General features: G+C 33.1%; 1 protein-coding gene and 1 long non-coding RNA gene across 2 annotated transcripts; one reads left to right on the forward strand and one right to left on the reverse strand.

Annotated features, from left to right (window-relative positions):
* Positions 1-7,216: 7,216 nt before the first annotated feature.
* Positions 7,217-11,087, reverse strand: LOC100800032 (BTB/POZ domain and ankyrin repeat-containing protein NPR1). Its single transcript, XM_003534878.5, is given in 4 exon segments — positions 7,217-7,728; positions 8,173-8,376; positions 8,698-9,445; positions 10,172-11,087. Coding segments are annotated over 4 exon segments (1,725 nt in total). The 5' UTR covers positions 10,673-11,087; the 3' UTR covers positions 7,217-7,456.
* Positions 7,485-8,846, forward strand: LOC121172820 (uncharacterized). Its single transcript, XR_005886515.1, has 3 exons — positions 7,485-7,787; positions 7,871-7,929; positions 8,711-8,846. It is a non-coding gene; the product is annotated as an uncharacterized lncRNA (long non-coding RNA).
* Positions 11,088-18,075: the final 6,988 nt, after the last annotated feature.

An 18,075-nucleotide genomic window follows, 5' to 3' on the forward strand; every position in this document is an offset into this window, starting at 1 on the left:
TAAATATTATGTTTTATTTGATTTAGTTTAATGTGTAATTTTATAAGTTATGTGTTGTTAATGATAATATATTAAAGAAAGTTATGATTATTATATAACTTGTTGTATTAAAATTTAAAAAAAATACTATTTAGTTATTATTGGTGTGATCACGGTTCAAAGTAATTGAACTATTAAACTTTGAACCATTATTTTTACCGGTTCATTGGTCGAGTTTTAAATATTTTCATTCTTTCGATACAGGACACCCGACCTTATGCAGGCAAACTGATGTAGAAGGGTCATTTTTAAACAATTTACCTAAGGGGATCTGTTTTCAAACATTTGGCGAAATCCTTATTTTCCTTATTCCGTGTCATCCCCAAAGGGTTTCGTCAATACCAGTGGCGAGATACCCTTGCTTCTTTTTTTTTTTCCGCCATTAATATTGGTGTTCTTCCTTATGTTTTTTTTTTCCGCCAGCAACACAGGCGTTTATCCTACATGAGTTCTTTTTATATTTCATGCTTAACTCATGCGTAATGGGAGAGAGCAAATGTTTATGAATAATTTGATTTTTATAAGATTGTTTATTATTGATTGATTTATTATTTTTTTGAATTAATTTATCAATTAAATAAATAAATGTTAATACTTTTTATATTTCTAAAGCATTAAATATATTTACTCTTTCTTAATATTTACCTTAGATAAAATATAGGAAATATTAATTAAAAATATTATAAGTTAATATAATGTTATATATTGATAGAGGAGAATGCATAAATTGTTATAAAATTTTCCAAATAAAAAAAATATTACTTATTATTTATATGGTAAATGAATGAATGTAGCCTAAGACGTTGGACTAGTTCATGAGAGAAATTTGTTCTCCGTCTCTCTTCTTTCTATTTTTTGGGTACATCTTCTTAGTTATTTTTAAATATATACAATAAAATATGTGAAAATTTGAAAAAAAAAAATCTGTTTTTGACCTTTTTAAAAGCATAGTTTATCTTTAAATGTTAAATTATTGTAAATATATTAATTTAATAATTTTAAATAACATGTGTTATTTTAAATTTTTTTTGTATTAAACTTTTTTATTTTTCGAAATTCAAATTCAACTCTTTTTTATTTACTAAGTATGTTTTAAAAATTTCAAATATTTTTTATTCTCTAATATAATTAATTTTTATATTGCACCTAAATTAATAATTCATATCTCATTATACTTTTTTATATGTTTTTTTCTCTCTAATATTTTCCAGATTTAATTTTATATTTTACTTGAATCCATACATTTTTATTTTATGTTTGACTTGAGTCTTAAAATTTTTATTTTATATTTTACTTGAGTCTATATATTTTTATTTTAAATTTTAACTAAATAATTTTATCTCTTAAATAAAAAAATAAAATATAAGAATATTTGGTAAAATAATTAGCCGAAAAAATAAATTTATTTTATTTTAAAAAACAATCGGTTGTTTTTAAAATATAAAATTTGATATGATAAAAAATAAAAAAAAAACGCCAGTGTTGCTGGCAGAACCTTCACTGCACGGGAAGCAAGGGTATCTCGTCAATGGTATTGGCGGAATCCTTTGGGAATGACAGGTGAGTCTCGCCAACAAGAATGGCGGAATAAGGAGAATAAGATTTCGCCAGCAGGAATAGCGGAACACCTTTAAAAGACAGACACCCTCGGGCAAATGTTTGAAAACAGACCCCCTTAGGTAAATTGTTTGTAAAAGTAATCCCTCTAAGTCATTTTGCCACCTTATGCAAGCACTTTATTCAAGCCTATTGCTATATCCACCCCCTAAAAAAATCTAATTACTTAAATATCCTTCTCCTTTCTAATCTTCTTCTGTCCCTCACATACTACCATTTTCAACGCAACTACACACTTTCCTTTTTTCATAGCAACAACACATCCCTTTCTCTTTCATCACACTCCCTCATCTCTTTCACTCCCTTCATGCCTTCCATCTCTTGTTGTGGTATACCTTTGTTCCTCCTTTGCTCAGGCTCTTGCATTAACGTTAGGGTTTTTTCATTCCCATAACTCCAAGTTGTTGTAGTGAAACACCTCTTAAAGTTGTCCAAATTAAAGGATTAATATCAACGATATGTTTTCTTCACTTTAATTACTTCCCTATTGTATAATTTTTTCTTTGAGATTTTTAACCACCCTAGTGTTCTACTTGGTTTCTGAATTTTTTCATAACATTCTGAAAAATTCTTTACACACTTTTATTTTTTAACATTCGGGAAAGTACTTTTTGGAACATAAAGTAGTATTTCAGAAAGTACCTTTTGGAATGTTAAAAAAAAATATTATTCCAGAAATTACATTCTAGAATGATTTATATTAATGTTATGGGTATAAAGGGTGTATTTGATAATGAAAAACAGAAAAAAAATTATATGGGAGTGTACTTAGCAATAGGGGGAGTGGATATAGCAAAAGCCTTCTCCAATAGTTGACTTTTCCTCATCCCGGGCTTCAAAAATTTGGGTCTTCCTTGTCTCCAAATCATGGACTACTTTTCCAATACCTATATAAAAACAACAATATAAGAAAAACATCATCAAAACACAATTCAATTACTCTATACATAAATTCACAAAAATTATAAAATTAGCACCAAATTTTAATTAAACTCAAAAAATTATTATAAAACTAAAATATTTAGCAAATAAAGTAAGCACAATTTTGCCACTTACAATACACTCTTTCTTATTAGTTGAAAATTTATTGGATACTTCTTCCTCCATCTCTAATTATAAGACTCTTTTTAGAATTTTGTTTGTTTATTTTTGTAAGACTTTTTTCTAATTTCTAGATGCATTAGTTAATTAAAATGATCTTATAATTAGGGATAAAGGGAGTACAAAACTAGGAGAGATATTCACTAAATTGTGATGTGTGTGTGAGACACATAATTTTTTTTGTAATTTTTAATAAATTTTGACCAACAAAAAAATGTGTTAAAAATAATATATTCCTAACATTCCTCCCCAAATTCAACCTTACAAGACCCCATTCCATAAACTTTTGTTGTACTATATGTCTATATCCAAGTATCCTATGTTTAGCTAAGAAGACTTTTAATAAACAACTATGAGAATTGGTTGAATTACTTGAATTAAACACAATGGCATCCCGATGGTTGGGATGAGATTCACTTGGTATAGACCTAATGGGAGGGTAAAGAGTAGAAATGATCGATTCCTTGTTTCCAAGGAGTGGTTAGACGTGTGGCCAAAATGCACACAACATGTTCTTGATATAGCATTTCTGACCATTGTCCAGTTTTATTAAAACAAAACCTAGTGGATTGGGGCCCAAAGTCTTTCAAGACACTTGGTTGTTGGTTCGGGGATAGGAGGTTTGAGGAGTTTGTTAAATCATCTTGGGGGGAGGGGGTTGGAGGTGCAAGGATGAGGTGCTTATGTTGTTAAAGAGAAGCTCAAAATGCTAAAGGTGAAACTCAAAGAGTGGAATAAAAACTTTTTTGGTGACATCCATAGAAGACAAAAATAAATCGAAGAGGTAAAAAATGATAAGAAGGAGGAGGTGCAAGTGTTGAGCAACCAAGAGAGAGCCTTGAGAATTGAGTTACAAGATAAATTGTGGGAATTGATGAAAAGCAATCAGTCTTTATTAAGGAGAAAATTGAGGGATAGATGGCTGATGGAAGGGGACAACAATACAAAATATTTTCACATGATGGTTAATTGGAGAAGAAAGAAAAATATGTTAAGAGGCTTGAGGGTTGGTGAAGCTTGGGTGGAGGAGCCGGTGAGGGTCAAGGAGGTGGTCAAAAATTATTTCCAAGAGAATATTAGTTAGGCAAATTGGGAGAGACCTAGCTAAGTTAGATGAAGTGACTTTTAGAGAAATATCTTTTGAAGACACTCATCTCTAATGACAATCTTTGAGGAGGAGGAAATCAAAGAAGCAGTGTGGGATTGTGGAAGCTTGAAGAGCCCAGGGTCCGATGGTTTCAACTTCAAGTTTATCAAATCCTTTTGGATCCTTTTGAAGAATGATGTGTATCGCTCTGCGAAGGAATTTCATAGGAATGAAGTACTTCCAAGAGGAGTTAATTCCACTTTTATCATCCTTATCCCTAAGGTGATTGATCCACTAAGTCTAAAGAAATTTAGACCAATATCCTTGGTGGGCTTGATGTACAAAATTTTAGCTAAAAGATTGGCTAAAGTCCTTCCTAAGATCATTGATGAGTGTCAAAGTGCTTTCTTGAGTGAGAGATCATTGTTACATAGTGCCTTAGTAGCAAATGAAGTAGTGGAGGAAGTGAAAAGAAGGAAGGGGAAATGTGTGATCTTCAAAGTTGATTATGAGAAGGCATATGACTCAGTGAATTGGGAATTCCTTTTATACATGATGAGGAGGTTGGGGTTTTGTACTAAATGGGTGAATTGGATCAAAGAATGCTTGGCATCTGGTTTTGCTTCTATTCTTGTCAATGAGAGTCCAACTAGTGAATTCAAAATGGAGAAGGACCTTAGACAAGGTGATTCATTAGCTCCCTTTCTTTTCACAATGGTGGCGGAGGGATTTAGTGTCCTTATGAGAGAGGCGATGGAAAAGAACATGTTCAAAGGGGTGTTGGTGGGAGAAAAAAAGGTGGAGGTCAATTTATTGCAATATGCGGATGACATAGTTTTCTTTGGTGAGACAAACTTAAGGAATGCGAGGACAATAAAATGCTTGATGAGGAGCTTTGAGTTGGTGTCCGGACTTAAGGTTAACTTTGCAAAAAAGCAATTTTGTAGCTATAGGTGTGGTGGGAAGGTATGCGGAGCTTCTAAATTGCAAGCAGCTATCTATTCCTTTTGACTATTTGGGAATACCAATTGGTGCAAATCCAAGAAGGAAGATTACATGGAGGAAAGTGATTGATAAATTCCAAAGTAGATTATCTCTTTGGAAGCATAAGACTCTATCTTTGGTGGGAAGAGTGTGCCCCATAAATTTGGTACTAACTTCTCTTCCTCTTTTCTTTGTTTTTTTTTAAGATGCCTAGGTGTGTTGTGAAAAAAAATTGAAAGTATCCAAAGAAAGTTACTTTAGGGAGGGTTAGAGGAGTGACAAAAATTTGTTGGGTTAGTTGGAAGAGGATTTGTTGTCCTAGGAGTCACGGTGGTTTAGGGGTTAAAGATATCTCCAGGTTCAATGATGCTTTACTAGCTAAATGGAAATGGAATATATTCCATAGCAAAGAAGCTCTTTGGTGAAAGTTCTTGGACTCTAAGTATGATGGTTGGAGGAACCTTAGGAGGGAAGAGGTGAGGAGTAGTGAGTCACTTTGGTGGAGAGACTTGAGGAAGCTGAGTGGGGGGAAAGTCCTACTAAATGGTTTGATGACCTACTAGAATGGAGATTAGGTGAGGGAGAAAAAACTTCTTTTTGGCTAGATAAATGGTATGGTGGGGAACCCTTGGCGGTTTCTTTTCCAAGGATGTACTTAAATTCGAAGAAAAGGAGGTTCTTGTTAGAGATATGGGACAATGGGTAGGTGATAGCTAGGTTTGGATCCTAGAGTGGAGAAGAAGGTGGTCCGAATGGGAGATTCAAGGGGCAAACTCATTTAGGGTGTTGCTGGATGGTTCTAATCTTGTTAAAGGAGAAGTAGATTCTTGGAGGTGGGAGGGGGATGCCTGGGGCTTGTTCTCGGTGTCATCTGCGTATAGGGTGATTCATAGTAGAGGGAGAGGAAGTACATGTGATGATAGATTGGCCAGTGTATGGAAACTTGATATTCCATCTAAGGCTAAAAATTTTGTTGTGGAGATTATAAAAAAATAGACTACCTACATTGGATAATCTGAGGATACGAGGATGTGTTGTGGAAGGAGGCTCTGGAATGTGCTCTATCTGTGGATCACACATGGAAACGGTCCAACACCTGTTCTTTACTTGTCCTAAGATTGATAGTGTATGGAAGCATTGCAGCAAATGGTTTAACACTCTCACTGTCTTTCCGGAAAATGTAGATATGAACTTCCAACATTTACCAGGGGAGTTCCGTCTAAAACATCATATTCAGTGCTGGAAAGTGATTTGGAGTGCGATAGTATGGTGCTTGTGGAGGACACGTAATCACTGTGTTTAGAGTAGGAGTATTTGACCTACAGCAGGTTATATATCAGATTTCATATACGACATGTGGCTAAAAAGCTATGTGAAGAATTTCAACTTCTCTTTTGCGCAATGGATGTCTGAATGGTTCAGGCTAATCTGGAAGTGTAATGTTATTGGTCAATCACATCTAGAAGACTTGGAGATCTTTGGAAATTAATGGGTATTCTGGTGGGTGGTATGGGTAAGGCTACAATTTCTCGCACGAAGGTTGTGGTTATTTTTTGAGGTCGATCAATTAAGTGGAGGTGGAAAAGGCTGGAGTTGTAGGCACTGTTTATGGGCTATTAATGTTCTAATTACATTGCATATACAGCTAGTGGCAGGAGATTCAACGTTGCTTTTTGAGGGATTGGTTATTGGGCATTTAATGCTCTTTCCATTTAATGGCTAGTAACCAGTTGGTGCCTATAATATTCTGTATGTAACTCTAATTTGTAACTTTATTTTTGGAAGGGTATCACTTGTACCTTTTCCTATATATATATATATATGCAGCAGCATCATGATAGAACAAATGTAACAAGAAAAGTAAGATTTTAAAAGATCATTAATCTATCAAACGACAAAGATCAAGTGGGACATTCTGTCTTTTGCTTGGTTTATGCTTAATATAAAATAACTACATAAGCCCAGGTTTGTCGATGGATGTAACCAATGGCCCCTACAATCAACTAGAACTTATGAACTGTAATGATGTTTGTAGATATCATGTGCTTTTAATTTGCTCTGTTCCCTAACATGAAACAAAGATTGGTGGATAATCTTCATCATATATCAATTAAGATGAAATGCAATTCGATTATCACTTCTAAGTTTGTGTTGCATTTTGTATTCTAGGACTTGCCACGTGTATTAACTTTCAGCTGATCTTAGCAAAGGGTTTGAACTTTGAAGAGTTTGGTGGGGTCTCATTACATGCCTGTGTTGAGACAATAAGATAGAAGGAAGTTGTTGAAAAGGTTTTGTTACTAAAAAAAGCAAATAAAAACTTACTATGCCATTAACATGAGCTTTATACAAAGTTGATAGATAACACTATAAAAGAAAGGTCCCCAGTCATCAATTTTAGCAGGGCCAAAAATTATTTTCCCAAATTTTGCAGCCAATAAAAGACATTTTTTTTGCTATAACATGAGCAAGTGAAGACAATGTTGCTATAAAATTTCATCCCCTTCTTCCTTTATGAAAATACCAAAAATACAATATGGGAAGGAAAAACAGAATGGCTAAACAAAAACTAGCATTGAAACACAAAATCAATAGAAAAGGATTCATCTCTGAGCACATTATTTTCACCTAGTTCTTCATGGCTAGATTGGCATTAGGTCTCACTACTCCAATTGATGTAGAAGAGGATGATGATGACATGGCAGACCTATCAAACTCCTCCTTGTCCTCATTGAAGACCTTATTCAGAACTTCTTGGAGCTCCACATACCTTCTTCGCTTCCTTAGTCGATCTTCGGGACTGTCATCACCCATACATGTAAGCTGAGTTAGGTCATCAGCATCCATGATCTTGTTCAACACTTCTGAGCATCGAGGGAAGAAGCGTTTCCCCAACTCCACTGCTCAAGCCAAACAAAAAAAGAACTTAGGTCCCAACTACTGCAGGCATTTTTTATCTGTAAGTATCTTGAAACTGGGCTAGGCATAACTAAACCTTCATATTTATAATCAATGTGGCCTAATATTAGATCTATTACGTAGATTCTGATACCATCTGGAATTTGGACTATGCTTAATTCAACTCCAAAACCGCTCATAAGGTGAGGATTGTCTTAGTCTTTATAAACTCCACTTTGCTCAGATCTATAGTCGATCTAGATCTCAAATTCTCAATAGAGTTTACACTTCAGAAGACATAACTGAATGGAAGCATTTTAAGAAAGTGAAACATGACAGACATACACTAAACTCTCTGTTATTGTTTATAAGAATAATTTTAAGCCTTTATCCTCAAGGAAAGTATTCATTATTGAATAAGGGAAAGAAATAGAAACATCAATTACCAGTTCTAGACAGTGCTCTCAACCTAACTAGATGTTCTTCCTTCATTCTGAAAGGTGCATCGTTTAAGTCCACAGTTGTCCTCTGGTGATCACTAATATTTGGACAGTACATGTCTGTTGATGGAAACTCAGATGTGCCATCAATTTGAGAAATATCCATAATAACCTTTGCTTCCATGGGAAACAACACTTTCGCCAGTCCAACTGAAAACAATGAATCATTAGTTATAGCCTCATGTTGTTTATTGCTCATAATTTTCTTGGTTCAAGAATTGTGTTACTGAAAAAAATAACAAACTGCCTAGTAAGCACTGTCCAGAATTTTTGTACTATCATCCAATTACTGATAGTGTAAAATATAAAGTCATCCATTCACAAACCATCACATATGCTAAATTTGTTGACTTTTATAATAACTACTTAAAAAGTTATACCAGTGATGATTTCTCATTGGTTGACAGTATATTTTACACAACGATGCATAGAAATTAAACTTACTGAAGAATATGTAATGTGAGAAAATACCTCTATTTTCTAGGTACAACAGTTTCATGCGCAAATCATCCCCTGCCATAGCAAGAGAAAGAGATGCCTCTCCAAGTAAAGGCTCCCTTCTCTCAGCTTGCTCCAATATCTCTATGCACAACCTGTCACTGCATGAAACTTTTCCTTCCTCTGTGGACTTATAATAATCCACAGCTTTGGTGAGACGTTTCGAAATCTGAAGGGCTTTTCTTCCATCCAAAGTGAGATCAGAAGGCTGTGCCCCCTTAGTCAAGAGAGAAACTATAATCTTAGGCTCCTTCCTCATTGCAGCAACATGCAGCACACTATAGCCCCTATAGTTTTTGTGGTTCACATCAGCAAGACCAAGATCAAGAAGCTCAGTGGTGGTCTTCACATCACAGTATGCAACAGCATAGTGGAGTGCATAAGCATCATCAAGAGTTGTGTGTCCCTCTTTCAAAAGCAATCTTACCAGTTCCACATCGTCCGAATCCAGTGCCCTGTGTATTCTGTTGACATGTTTGTCAGGAAAATTGAAGTTTTCGGGCATGTACAGGTCCAGTTCTATTCGTTTATCTGTGATTTGCTTCACCAAATGTTGAGGCAGTGCCTTTTCAAGAGTGGTGATATCAGCATCAGATTTAAGTATCATCTCAGTGCACCTTGCTAGTAGTCTTTCACACACTATGCCACATATATTTGCGACCGATAGAACCACCAAAATATCATCTATTGCCACCTTTTCAAGAATGTCTAGTAGATGTCCCTGCAAGTATATCAAATGAATTTACTTACAGCATTGCTGCAAAAGGCAAACAAAATATGTTGTTGTATTGAACTGCATATTTTACATTTCATAATTCAGCCTCTAATGTTACTTGTAATTGTAAAGATGGCAATATCTCAATCTTAAAATATGCTGTATCTTGAGCACCACAGTTCGTTGCATGGAGGGATAAAAATTATATATTCTCCTTGTTCATAGATTAATATTGTATTCTATCTTAAAATATCTTCAGTACTAAATTTCTAATGTTAAGTAAAGAAATATCATCACGTATAATGAAATATAAAAATTCTTTAAAATATTGTATTATGTAATCTTAATATTATATATTCTTTCAATAATAAAGACTAATTGAGAGGTAAAAGTAATAGACTGAAAATTCATTAGAAAGGAATGGATAACAGGGAAACACACGAGATGAATTGAGGAAATTCATTATAACAAAGATAAATGAATTTCATTAGAATTCACTCCTACATGCTCAGCAGTAGAGTGAATGATCTTGTATCAAAATCAAACTCAACATAAATACAGTATATCATTAGAAAGAGGTATATTTAGAGATAGTTTAACTAATAGTTGTATTAAATACTTAAAAAAAAAGATATTTTTCGTTCACAATAATCTTATCTGGTACGAATAGGATTATCAAGATGTTATGATCTCTATCAAAAAGAAGGATGAAGGGGTTGAATTATTGTGTACCTGCTAAAGAGCAATCAACTCATTGAGCTGAAAAGTGGAGGATGCATAGAGAAGCTGAAGCAAGAAATCAATAGCAGGCCTACACCCAAAATGTGAACACACATCATCCACACAAACACAAACACCACCTTGAGGCAAAGGCTTCACTCTTCCACTATACAAATAAGCCAAAACAATCCCAAGCGCCTCCAACCCCACGTTGTAGTCCTTGGCCACTTCCTTCAGCCGGAGCACGCAGCCGCCACCACCGGCGAAGACATGCTTGAAGAAGCCGCTCCTGGCCGCCAGAATGCACCGGTTCACCGCCACTTCCCGGCCGTCTCCGGCCACGATCTTGGCGTCGGAGAAAAAGTCAACCCCCCCGCCATCTAATATTGACCCGAGCTGCTCCGAGAGGCGCCTCAGCGGCGTGATGACGTCCGAAACGCCGCTCAAATAGGCCTCGCCGGTGCTGCTGTTACTGGCGTCCTTTGAATCCGAGGAGCCGCTTCTGAAGTTCATGGCTTGAAGGATATGGTTCTGGTTCAAAAGTAGAGAGGATAGATATTTTTTTATCCGTAGAAATTAAAAACATGTATCATGTATCAGAATGTTTACAACAATTCATGTATGCTCAACCAATTAAGTTTAACTTCTTGGTAGAGAAAGGCAGAGATTTTTTTTATAACCATATTTATTCAATCAACTATACTAAACTCCTCGTGAGAGATATGGTAATGATATGTATACACAGATAGAGAGAGAGGTTAAGGAATGATGAAGAGAATAGAGGTAGGAGCTGTGCTTATATATGAATGAGAATAAGAATGGTGTTGTGTTCCTTAAAAGCTGCTAAGATATGAGGACATTTATTAAAGATAAATCTGGGAATTTGTCCGTACGCCAATGGATTTGGGATCAGTGTTTTTGTGTTGTGTTTGCTTTGAGTTGGGTCACGATTTGTAGAAGGAAGTGTCCCTTTCACAATGAATATTATCCTACCCCATTTGTTGGATGCATGCTAAAAAATAAGAACATGAAGAGAACAAAATAAAGTAAAGGTGTGATCGATTATATTTTATTTATGTAAATCGATAATAATTTAATCTCTGAAAAAATGAAAAATTTTGATTTTATTTTTAATAACTAATAATTATGTTCTGTTGTAATTTTGTGAGATTATTTTATTATTAAATTATAATATTTAATAATTAATTTAATATTAAGATATTTTTAAGACTTATTTATCAATTTATTATTAAGTTATACACAAAACATAATTCTTACATTTTTTATACATTTATAAATTAAATAAGAATATTTTAACTTTTTAAGAATTAAATCATCATCAATTTATATATTTTGGGACTAAAATGATCATCATAAAGTAAAATAAAGAACAAATGTTTTTTAAAATAAAAATAAAGAATAAACGTTTTTCATCCAGGCTAGATTAATTCTTTCTCTTTTTTATTGATAAATTAATTATTTCTGAATTGAATTAATTATTTATCAAGTGCTAGAATTTTTTATCTTTACCAAGTGATAGACTATATTAATGGAATCAGAATATAAAAAAAGTTTAACATATATGCATTGAATTATTTAATTATAAATTATCATTTAAATTATTTTAAAATTTAATAAATTTATTATATATGATAAGTTATAATTAAATAATTATATAAAAAAATTGTACTCTATCTGTATATAATATTCATCTTAGCAAAATGTATATTAATAATAATCCCTTCTACATGGAACGGCTATCATGAATATTCGGTGTTCCACATGTTTTTGAACGGACGGGATTTACCAGGGACTCACTAGTTGTCCAGGTGCGCATTAATTGGGTTTCTAGCGAACTACGCTCAGTTTAAGATAGGAAGGATATCTTTGGTATCATGTGCTAACTTTTGATAGCATTTCTTTTCCGATCACCATAATTAGGATCACTTTTTGATGGGACATCAAGTTATTCCGTAAGCTCTTCTTCCTTTTGAATATACTTTGCATATCATAAAATTAATCATCAGTTTAAAATTTAGTTACATTTTAAAGTATTTTTTCTTTTCCTAAAATGAGCTTAAAGTGTTACTAAAATATATAAGGTAAATTACATTTAATGATCATCAATAACAATAATGGCTATACTTTCAACATGCTCTATAAATATCTTGGACAATAATTTCTTTGTTAAAGAGTCAAGTATCATAAAGTTTGTGCTAATATGTTCTATTAACACTCTTTGTTTTTGAACTTCTTCCTTCATGAAAAAGTACTTCAATTTCATATGTTTAGCACCCTCAGAGTACTTATCGTTCATAAAAAAATAGTATTATGGAGTTATCACAATACATTTTCAGCAGCCTAGTAATACTGTCGACAATTCTAAGTCTTGAAATAAAATCCTGCAGTCAATTAGCTTGAATTGTATTCTCAAAACATGCTCCAAATTCAACTTTCTTAACAACAGCTTATGCATACATAATTGTTTCCATTTGTTTTTGTTCCATATCATTTTTAGAACATTGTGCGAGACTAAATTTGTCTCCTTTCTAAATTAGAACAAGTGATGTTGAACACATTTCCATCCTGAATCTCTCTAGTCCTTTGTTGATATATGCTTTCTGAGATAAGCCTGACAATTCTTGTGATCTATTACAGAATATTTCTATCCCTATCACATAGCTTACCTCTCCCATATCTTTCACCTCAAAGTTGCTAGAGAGAAATTTCTTAGTCTCATGGAGAAGACCAAGATCATTAATTGCAGCAATATATCATAAACATACAGGATTAGAAAAATAACCTTACTCCCACTAATCTTCGGATATATGCACTGATCAACAGTATTTTCCTTAAATCCAAAGGAAACAATGGTATCATTAAACTTCAAATACCATTGGCGGGAAGCTTGCTTGAGATTGTATATTGATTTCTTTAATTTGCATACCATGTGTTAATTTCCTTCAACTAAAAACCCCATTGGTTGGTCCATATAAACATTCTCCTCTAAATCTCTATTAAGAAAGACAGTTTTCACATTCATCTGATGTAGTTCCAAGTCATAATGAGCTACTAATGTCATGATAATCCTGAAAGAATCCTTTTGTAAAACCGATAAAAACGTCTCTCAATGTCATCTTTCTGAGTAAATCCCTTAGCAACAAGTCTAACCTTGTAACGCTCAAGGTTGCCATGAGAGTCACATTTAGTCTTAAAGATCCACTTACAACCAACTCTATTACAACCCTTTGGCAATTCTACAAGGTCCTAAACACCATTATGTCTCATGGAATTTATCTCTTCTTTCATGACATTTAACCACTTCTCAGAATTATCATAACTGACAGCTTGTGAAAACGAAACTATATCATTATCATTAATGCTTAAGTTTGTTTCTGTTTCATGTAGGTATACCACATAGTTATTCGAAATAGCTGGTCTCTTTTCTCTTTGAGACCTCCTTAATGCTACTTCTTGTGGTTCTTCCATAATAGGTTCATTATGTATCATAGGCTCATTATTGTGTTACTCCTCTTCATTATTTTTTTAAACAACAACTAAAGGAGCAATCACCTTACTGCTAGAGACACAAGTTAAAGGGACTTTCACTTTAACTTTTTTAATTTCTACATCTTGTGGAATTGTACTCTTATTGATTTCACCATTTTCAATGAACCTTGCATTTCCAGTTTCGACAATTCTCATACTATGATTCGGACAATAAAACATATACCCCTTTGACTTTTCTGGATAAACAATGAAATATCCACTGATTGTTCTTGCATCCAATTTTCTTTCTTACGGATTATAAATCCTTATTTCTGTCTAGCAACCCCAAACATGCAGGTGTCTTATACTAGGTGTCCTATTCTTCCACAGTTCAAAAGGTGTCTTTGGAATTACCTTACTAGAAATCCTATTCAACAAATACATGACAGTTTCCAAGGCATACATTCACAAAGATATGAGTAAAGTTGAATTGCTTAACATATTCCTAACCATATCCATTAAAGTTCTTTTATGCCTTTCTAATAATCCATTTTGTTATGGTGTGTCAGGCATTGTGTATTGCGCATAAACTCCACGTTTCTGAAAAAGTTTTGCAAATGTACTTGGGTGTTGTCCAATTTCATCTTATCTTCCATAATACTCACCACCTCTATTAGATCTAATAACTTTCACCTTTCTGTCTAATTGTTTTTCTACTTCATTCAAGTAGATTTCTAAGGCATCCACTGCTTGAGATTTCTCATGCAGTAAGTAGACATAACCTTAACTTGAATAGTCATCAATAAAGGTGATAAATTATATTTCTTTTTCAAAAGAATTAACATCAAAAGGTCCACAAATATTAGTATACACAATTTCAAGAAGTTAAGTTCTTCTTGTAGCTCATTTCTTTGTATGTTTTGTTGGTTTTCCCTTAATACAATCCACACAAATATTTAGATCCATAAAATCTAGATTAGGAAGAATTTCATTTTTTATTAATCTTTCCATCCTTTCTCTAGAAATGTGACCTAATAGTTTATGCCACAAGAAAGCAGATCATTCGTTCACTAAACTACATTTAGTGCCAACATTATGATGAAGAGTTAAAACAATTTCAATATACAAACCATCTAATTTATATAAACCACCACAAAGAATACCAGTATCGATGAGATGATTATGCTTAAATAAACTGAAACATCCATTATCAAAATTAAAAGAGTATCCAGTAACATCGAGTTTAGATAATGAAACTAAATTCCTAGATAAATTAGGTACATAAAGAGTTTCCAGTAAATTTAAATGATGTTTAGTGTCGAGTTTTAAAAGTCTTGACTACTTCCACTAGAGCTTTCACTCTATTTCCCATGAAGAGAACTTCTCATTTGGGCTTATGGTTTGGATTGTAAGGAATCCTTGCATAGTATTAGAAACACGAGTCGTACATCTAGAATCAATTCACCATGTATTATGGGAAACTTTAGTTAAATTTGATTCAAAACATACAATCTTTGAACCAAGACTTACGCTTTAGGCAATCCTTCTCGAAGTGTCCAGATTTCCCACAAAATTGGCAATTATTGCCTTTTTGATACCTTTTTCTGGATTTGCACACAACTGTCATTGATCTTTAATGACCTTTTGCCTTTATCATGTTTTTTCATAAATTTCTTTTCAGCTCCTTAATTCCCTTGGTGGCTTACATAATGGACTGAGTGACTTCCTTGATTCTTAAGTCTCGTTTCTTCCTGAACTAACATATTGTACAATTCATGCACATTCTATTTATCTTTCATGGTATTATAACTCATTTGGAACAGGCCATACTCAAACGGTAATGAGTTCAAAATAAACTAAACAAGAAAGTTCTCATTTACAGCCATTCCCAAGGTTTTAAGTGTTGATGTAATGTTTGTCATCTCAATGACATGTTCATGCATAGTACGTGAACCATCAAACTTCATGGTGGTCAATGTACTCATTAATGTCCCAGCAAAAGACTTATCAACTATTTAAGAGCGCTCTCCCACTAAACTCATAAACTCTTAAGCATTATCAATCTTAGGGAGAACTGTATTAATATTGTTTGAAAAATTCATTCTCATGAACATTAGGCTGAGTTTGTTAGATCTTTGCCAAGCTTCGTAATGGACTTTCTCTTCATAATAAAATTAACATAAGTGTTTTGAGACACAAAACACATGTCATACATATGATTCATTTAGATAACGGTCAATGTATATTGATGCTCTCCTTTGGGTGGTACACCAATACACAACATACAAACATGATGATACTAATAAAATTCTTAGCATTATTTGGCAATTAAATATGCACCAATTAATAATACCTATTTCCTTTGGGTATATAAATAAAAACTAATGATACACATAAATCGCCTACAATTATATTTATTAATTATAAGAACAACTAATCAACCTTTAGGCGATCCATAAATACCTTATAACAATGAATTTCAATTACCCATAAACCAATAATCATATAATTTAGCATCTAGTATTCTATGGGTAATTGAAATAATAATTAATTTGAAATTAAATAACCTTATAAATTTGGTCACTTTAGTGACTAACAAATCCATCATACATTTAATTTCAATCAAATACTTGACATGCACATTCTTATTGTTATTAACAATTTATAGTCATTTTATTAATTTTATTTCAGGCCATAAAATAATATTCACATTTATTTGTCTTTTGCATTCAAACACGTTCAAGCAAATATGTAGCATATATATATTTATTGCTATCAAAAATTCCAAAGCATTCACGTTAATTTAATTGCAGGGCATAAACTTTTAATCCTTTAATCACATTTAATAATAATAATATTAAGAAAAAAAATGAGCAAATGGTATTGAGAATAGCAAAAAGAGGGTTGCAAATAACAATTCCAAAGAATTTACCCCTGCAAGCAGATCAGAAACGTATATGCAGGCACAAAAGGAGAACACATTAGCTACCCACTTTTCGCTTCAAAGGAAAAAGAACAAGATACAAGTCAATGCCAAGGACATTCGCTACCCACTCTCTTGTAATAAAGGCCCTCGTACTATATATACTTATTTTATTAGTAGTTGATTTTCTCAATACATTTCTTCTATTATTTAATATTATAATATTGAACATTGAAATAGATCAAAGTCATCAAACTTATATTCAAAATTTTATTAACAAATACGTTTATTCTTTCTCTTAATGAAAAAAATAAAAGAAATGAAAAATCTCATTTTTATTAGATAATTCTTTCTTTCTTTTTTCTTTTCTTTTTCATTTTGAAATCATGTTCCTTTCTCTTCTCTTTCATCACTGTATCATACAAGCTCTCATCCCTCCCCCTAGTTATCCTATCGTGGAATTTTGAAGCAGGAAATAAGTATTATATTTAGATTTGATTTATTTTGTGACGTTCAGACGGCTTGCAATCCAAATTTTACTAAGAAACCCAAAAAATATTTTTCCTTTTAAATTTATGTAACAAAAATCCGTTGTTCTTAACAAACCTATTGGGAGTAATTTAATTTGTAACTAAATACAGTGTGAATAGAAATTTGTAAAATTATAAGGTTAAAAATGCACATATAGCTTCAAAAATATCTTTTGATATATATACATTAGACAAAGCAGATAACTTATAAATACCTATACATTTTTCATTACAAACACACGTGTGAATAAATAAGTCTAGGCGTGTGATTGTATTTAAGTTAAAAAATTGAATTGAACTCAATTTTGTAAACCTAAATTTAGTTAAAAGCAGGTTTAATGTAATTGAATTAATATTTATTTTGGAATATTCCACCTTCGATGAAAAAGAAAAGAGAGGAATATATAACTTTGAGGATAAACCTCAAATAAATAGGTGTAATTTTTCACGAGGAATAAACGTCAGTTTAGGTGCTCAAACGCCAAGTCAAAAACACCCTAAATGGCTCGCATTGATATACGTACATTAATTGAAGAAAGTTAAGGGAAAAATATTTTTTGTAGTGAAGCTGAATCCTTGTTGAGGCCATTTATATATATGTGGTCCTCAACACAGTAATACGTTAAGCATTTACGTATGCATTAAAGTATCATGGCTCTGGATTAAGATATGCACATCAAAAGTCCTAGGATAAACGTCAACACGGTTCAATAATACGTACCATAAGTCCATAACCATAATAACCATGACCACCGGCTTTGGGCAAATTTACCTTAGGGGGTTTATTTTAAAAACTATTTACGGATTGTGGTCTATTTTAAAAGAATTAACGGAGGGGGTCTGTTATGTGGGTGGAATCCGCCACTGCCACTGACAACAAGGGTGAACCCGCCATAGCCATTGGCGGCAAGGGTGAACCCGCCAGTGCCAGTGGCGTTATAGGCCACGTAGGAGGGAGAGAGGAGAGTGTCGCC

Source organism: Glycine max, chromosome 9, assembly GCF_000004515.6.
Source record: "Glycine max cultivar Williams 82 chromosome 9, Glycine_max_v4.0, whole genome shotgun sequence".
In the NCBI taxonomy this organism is placed as follows: domain Eukaryota; kingdom Viridiplantae; phylum Streptophyta; class Magnoliopsida; order Fabales; family Fabaceae; genus Glycine; species Glycine max.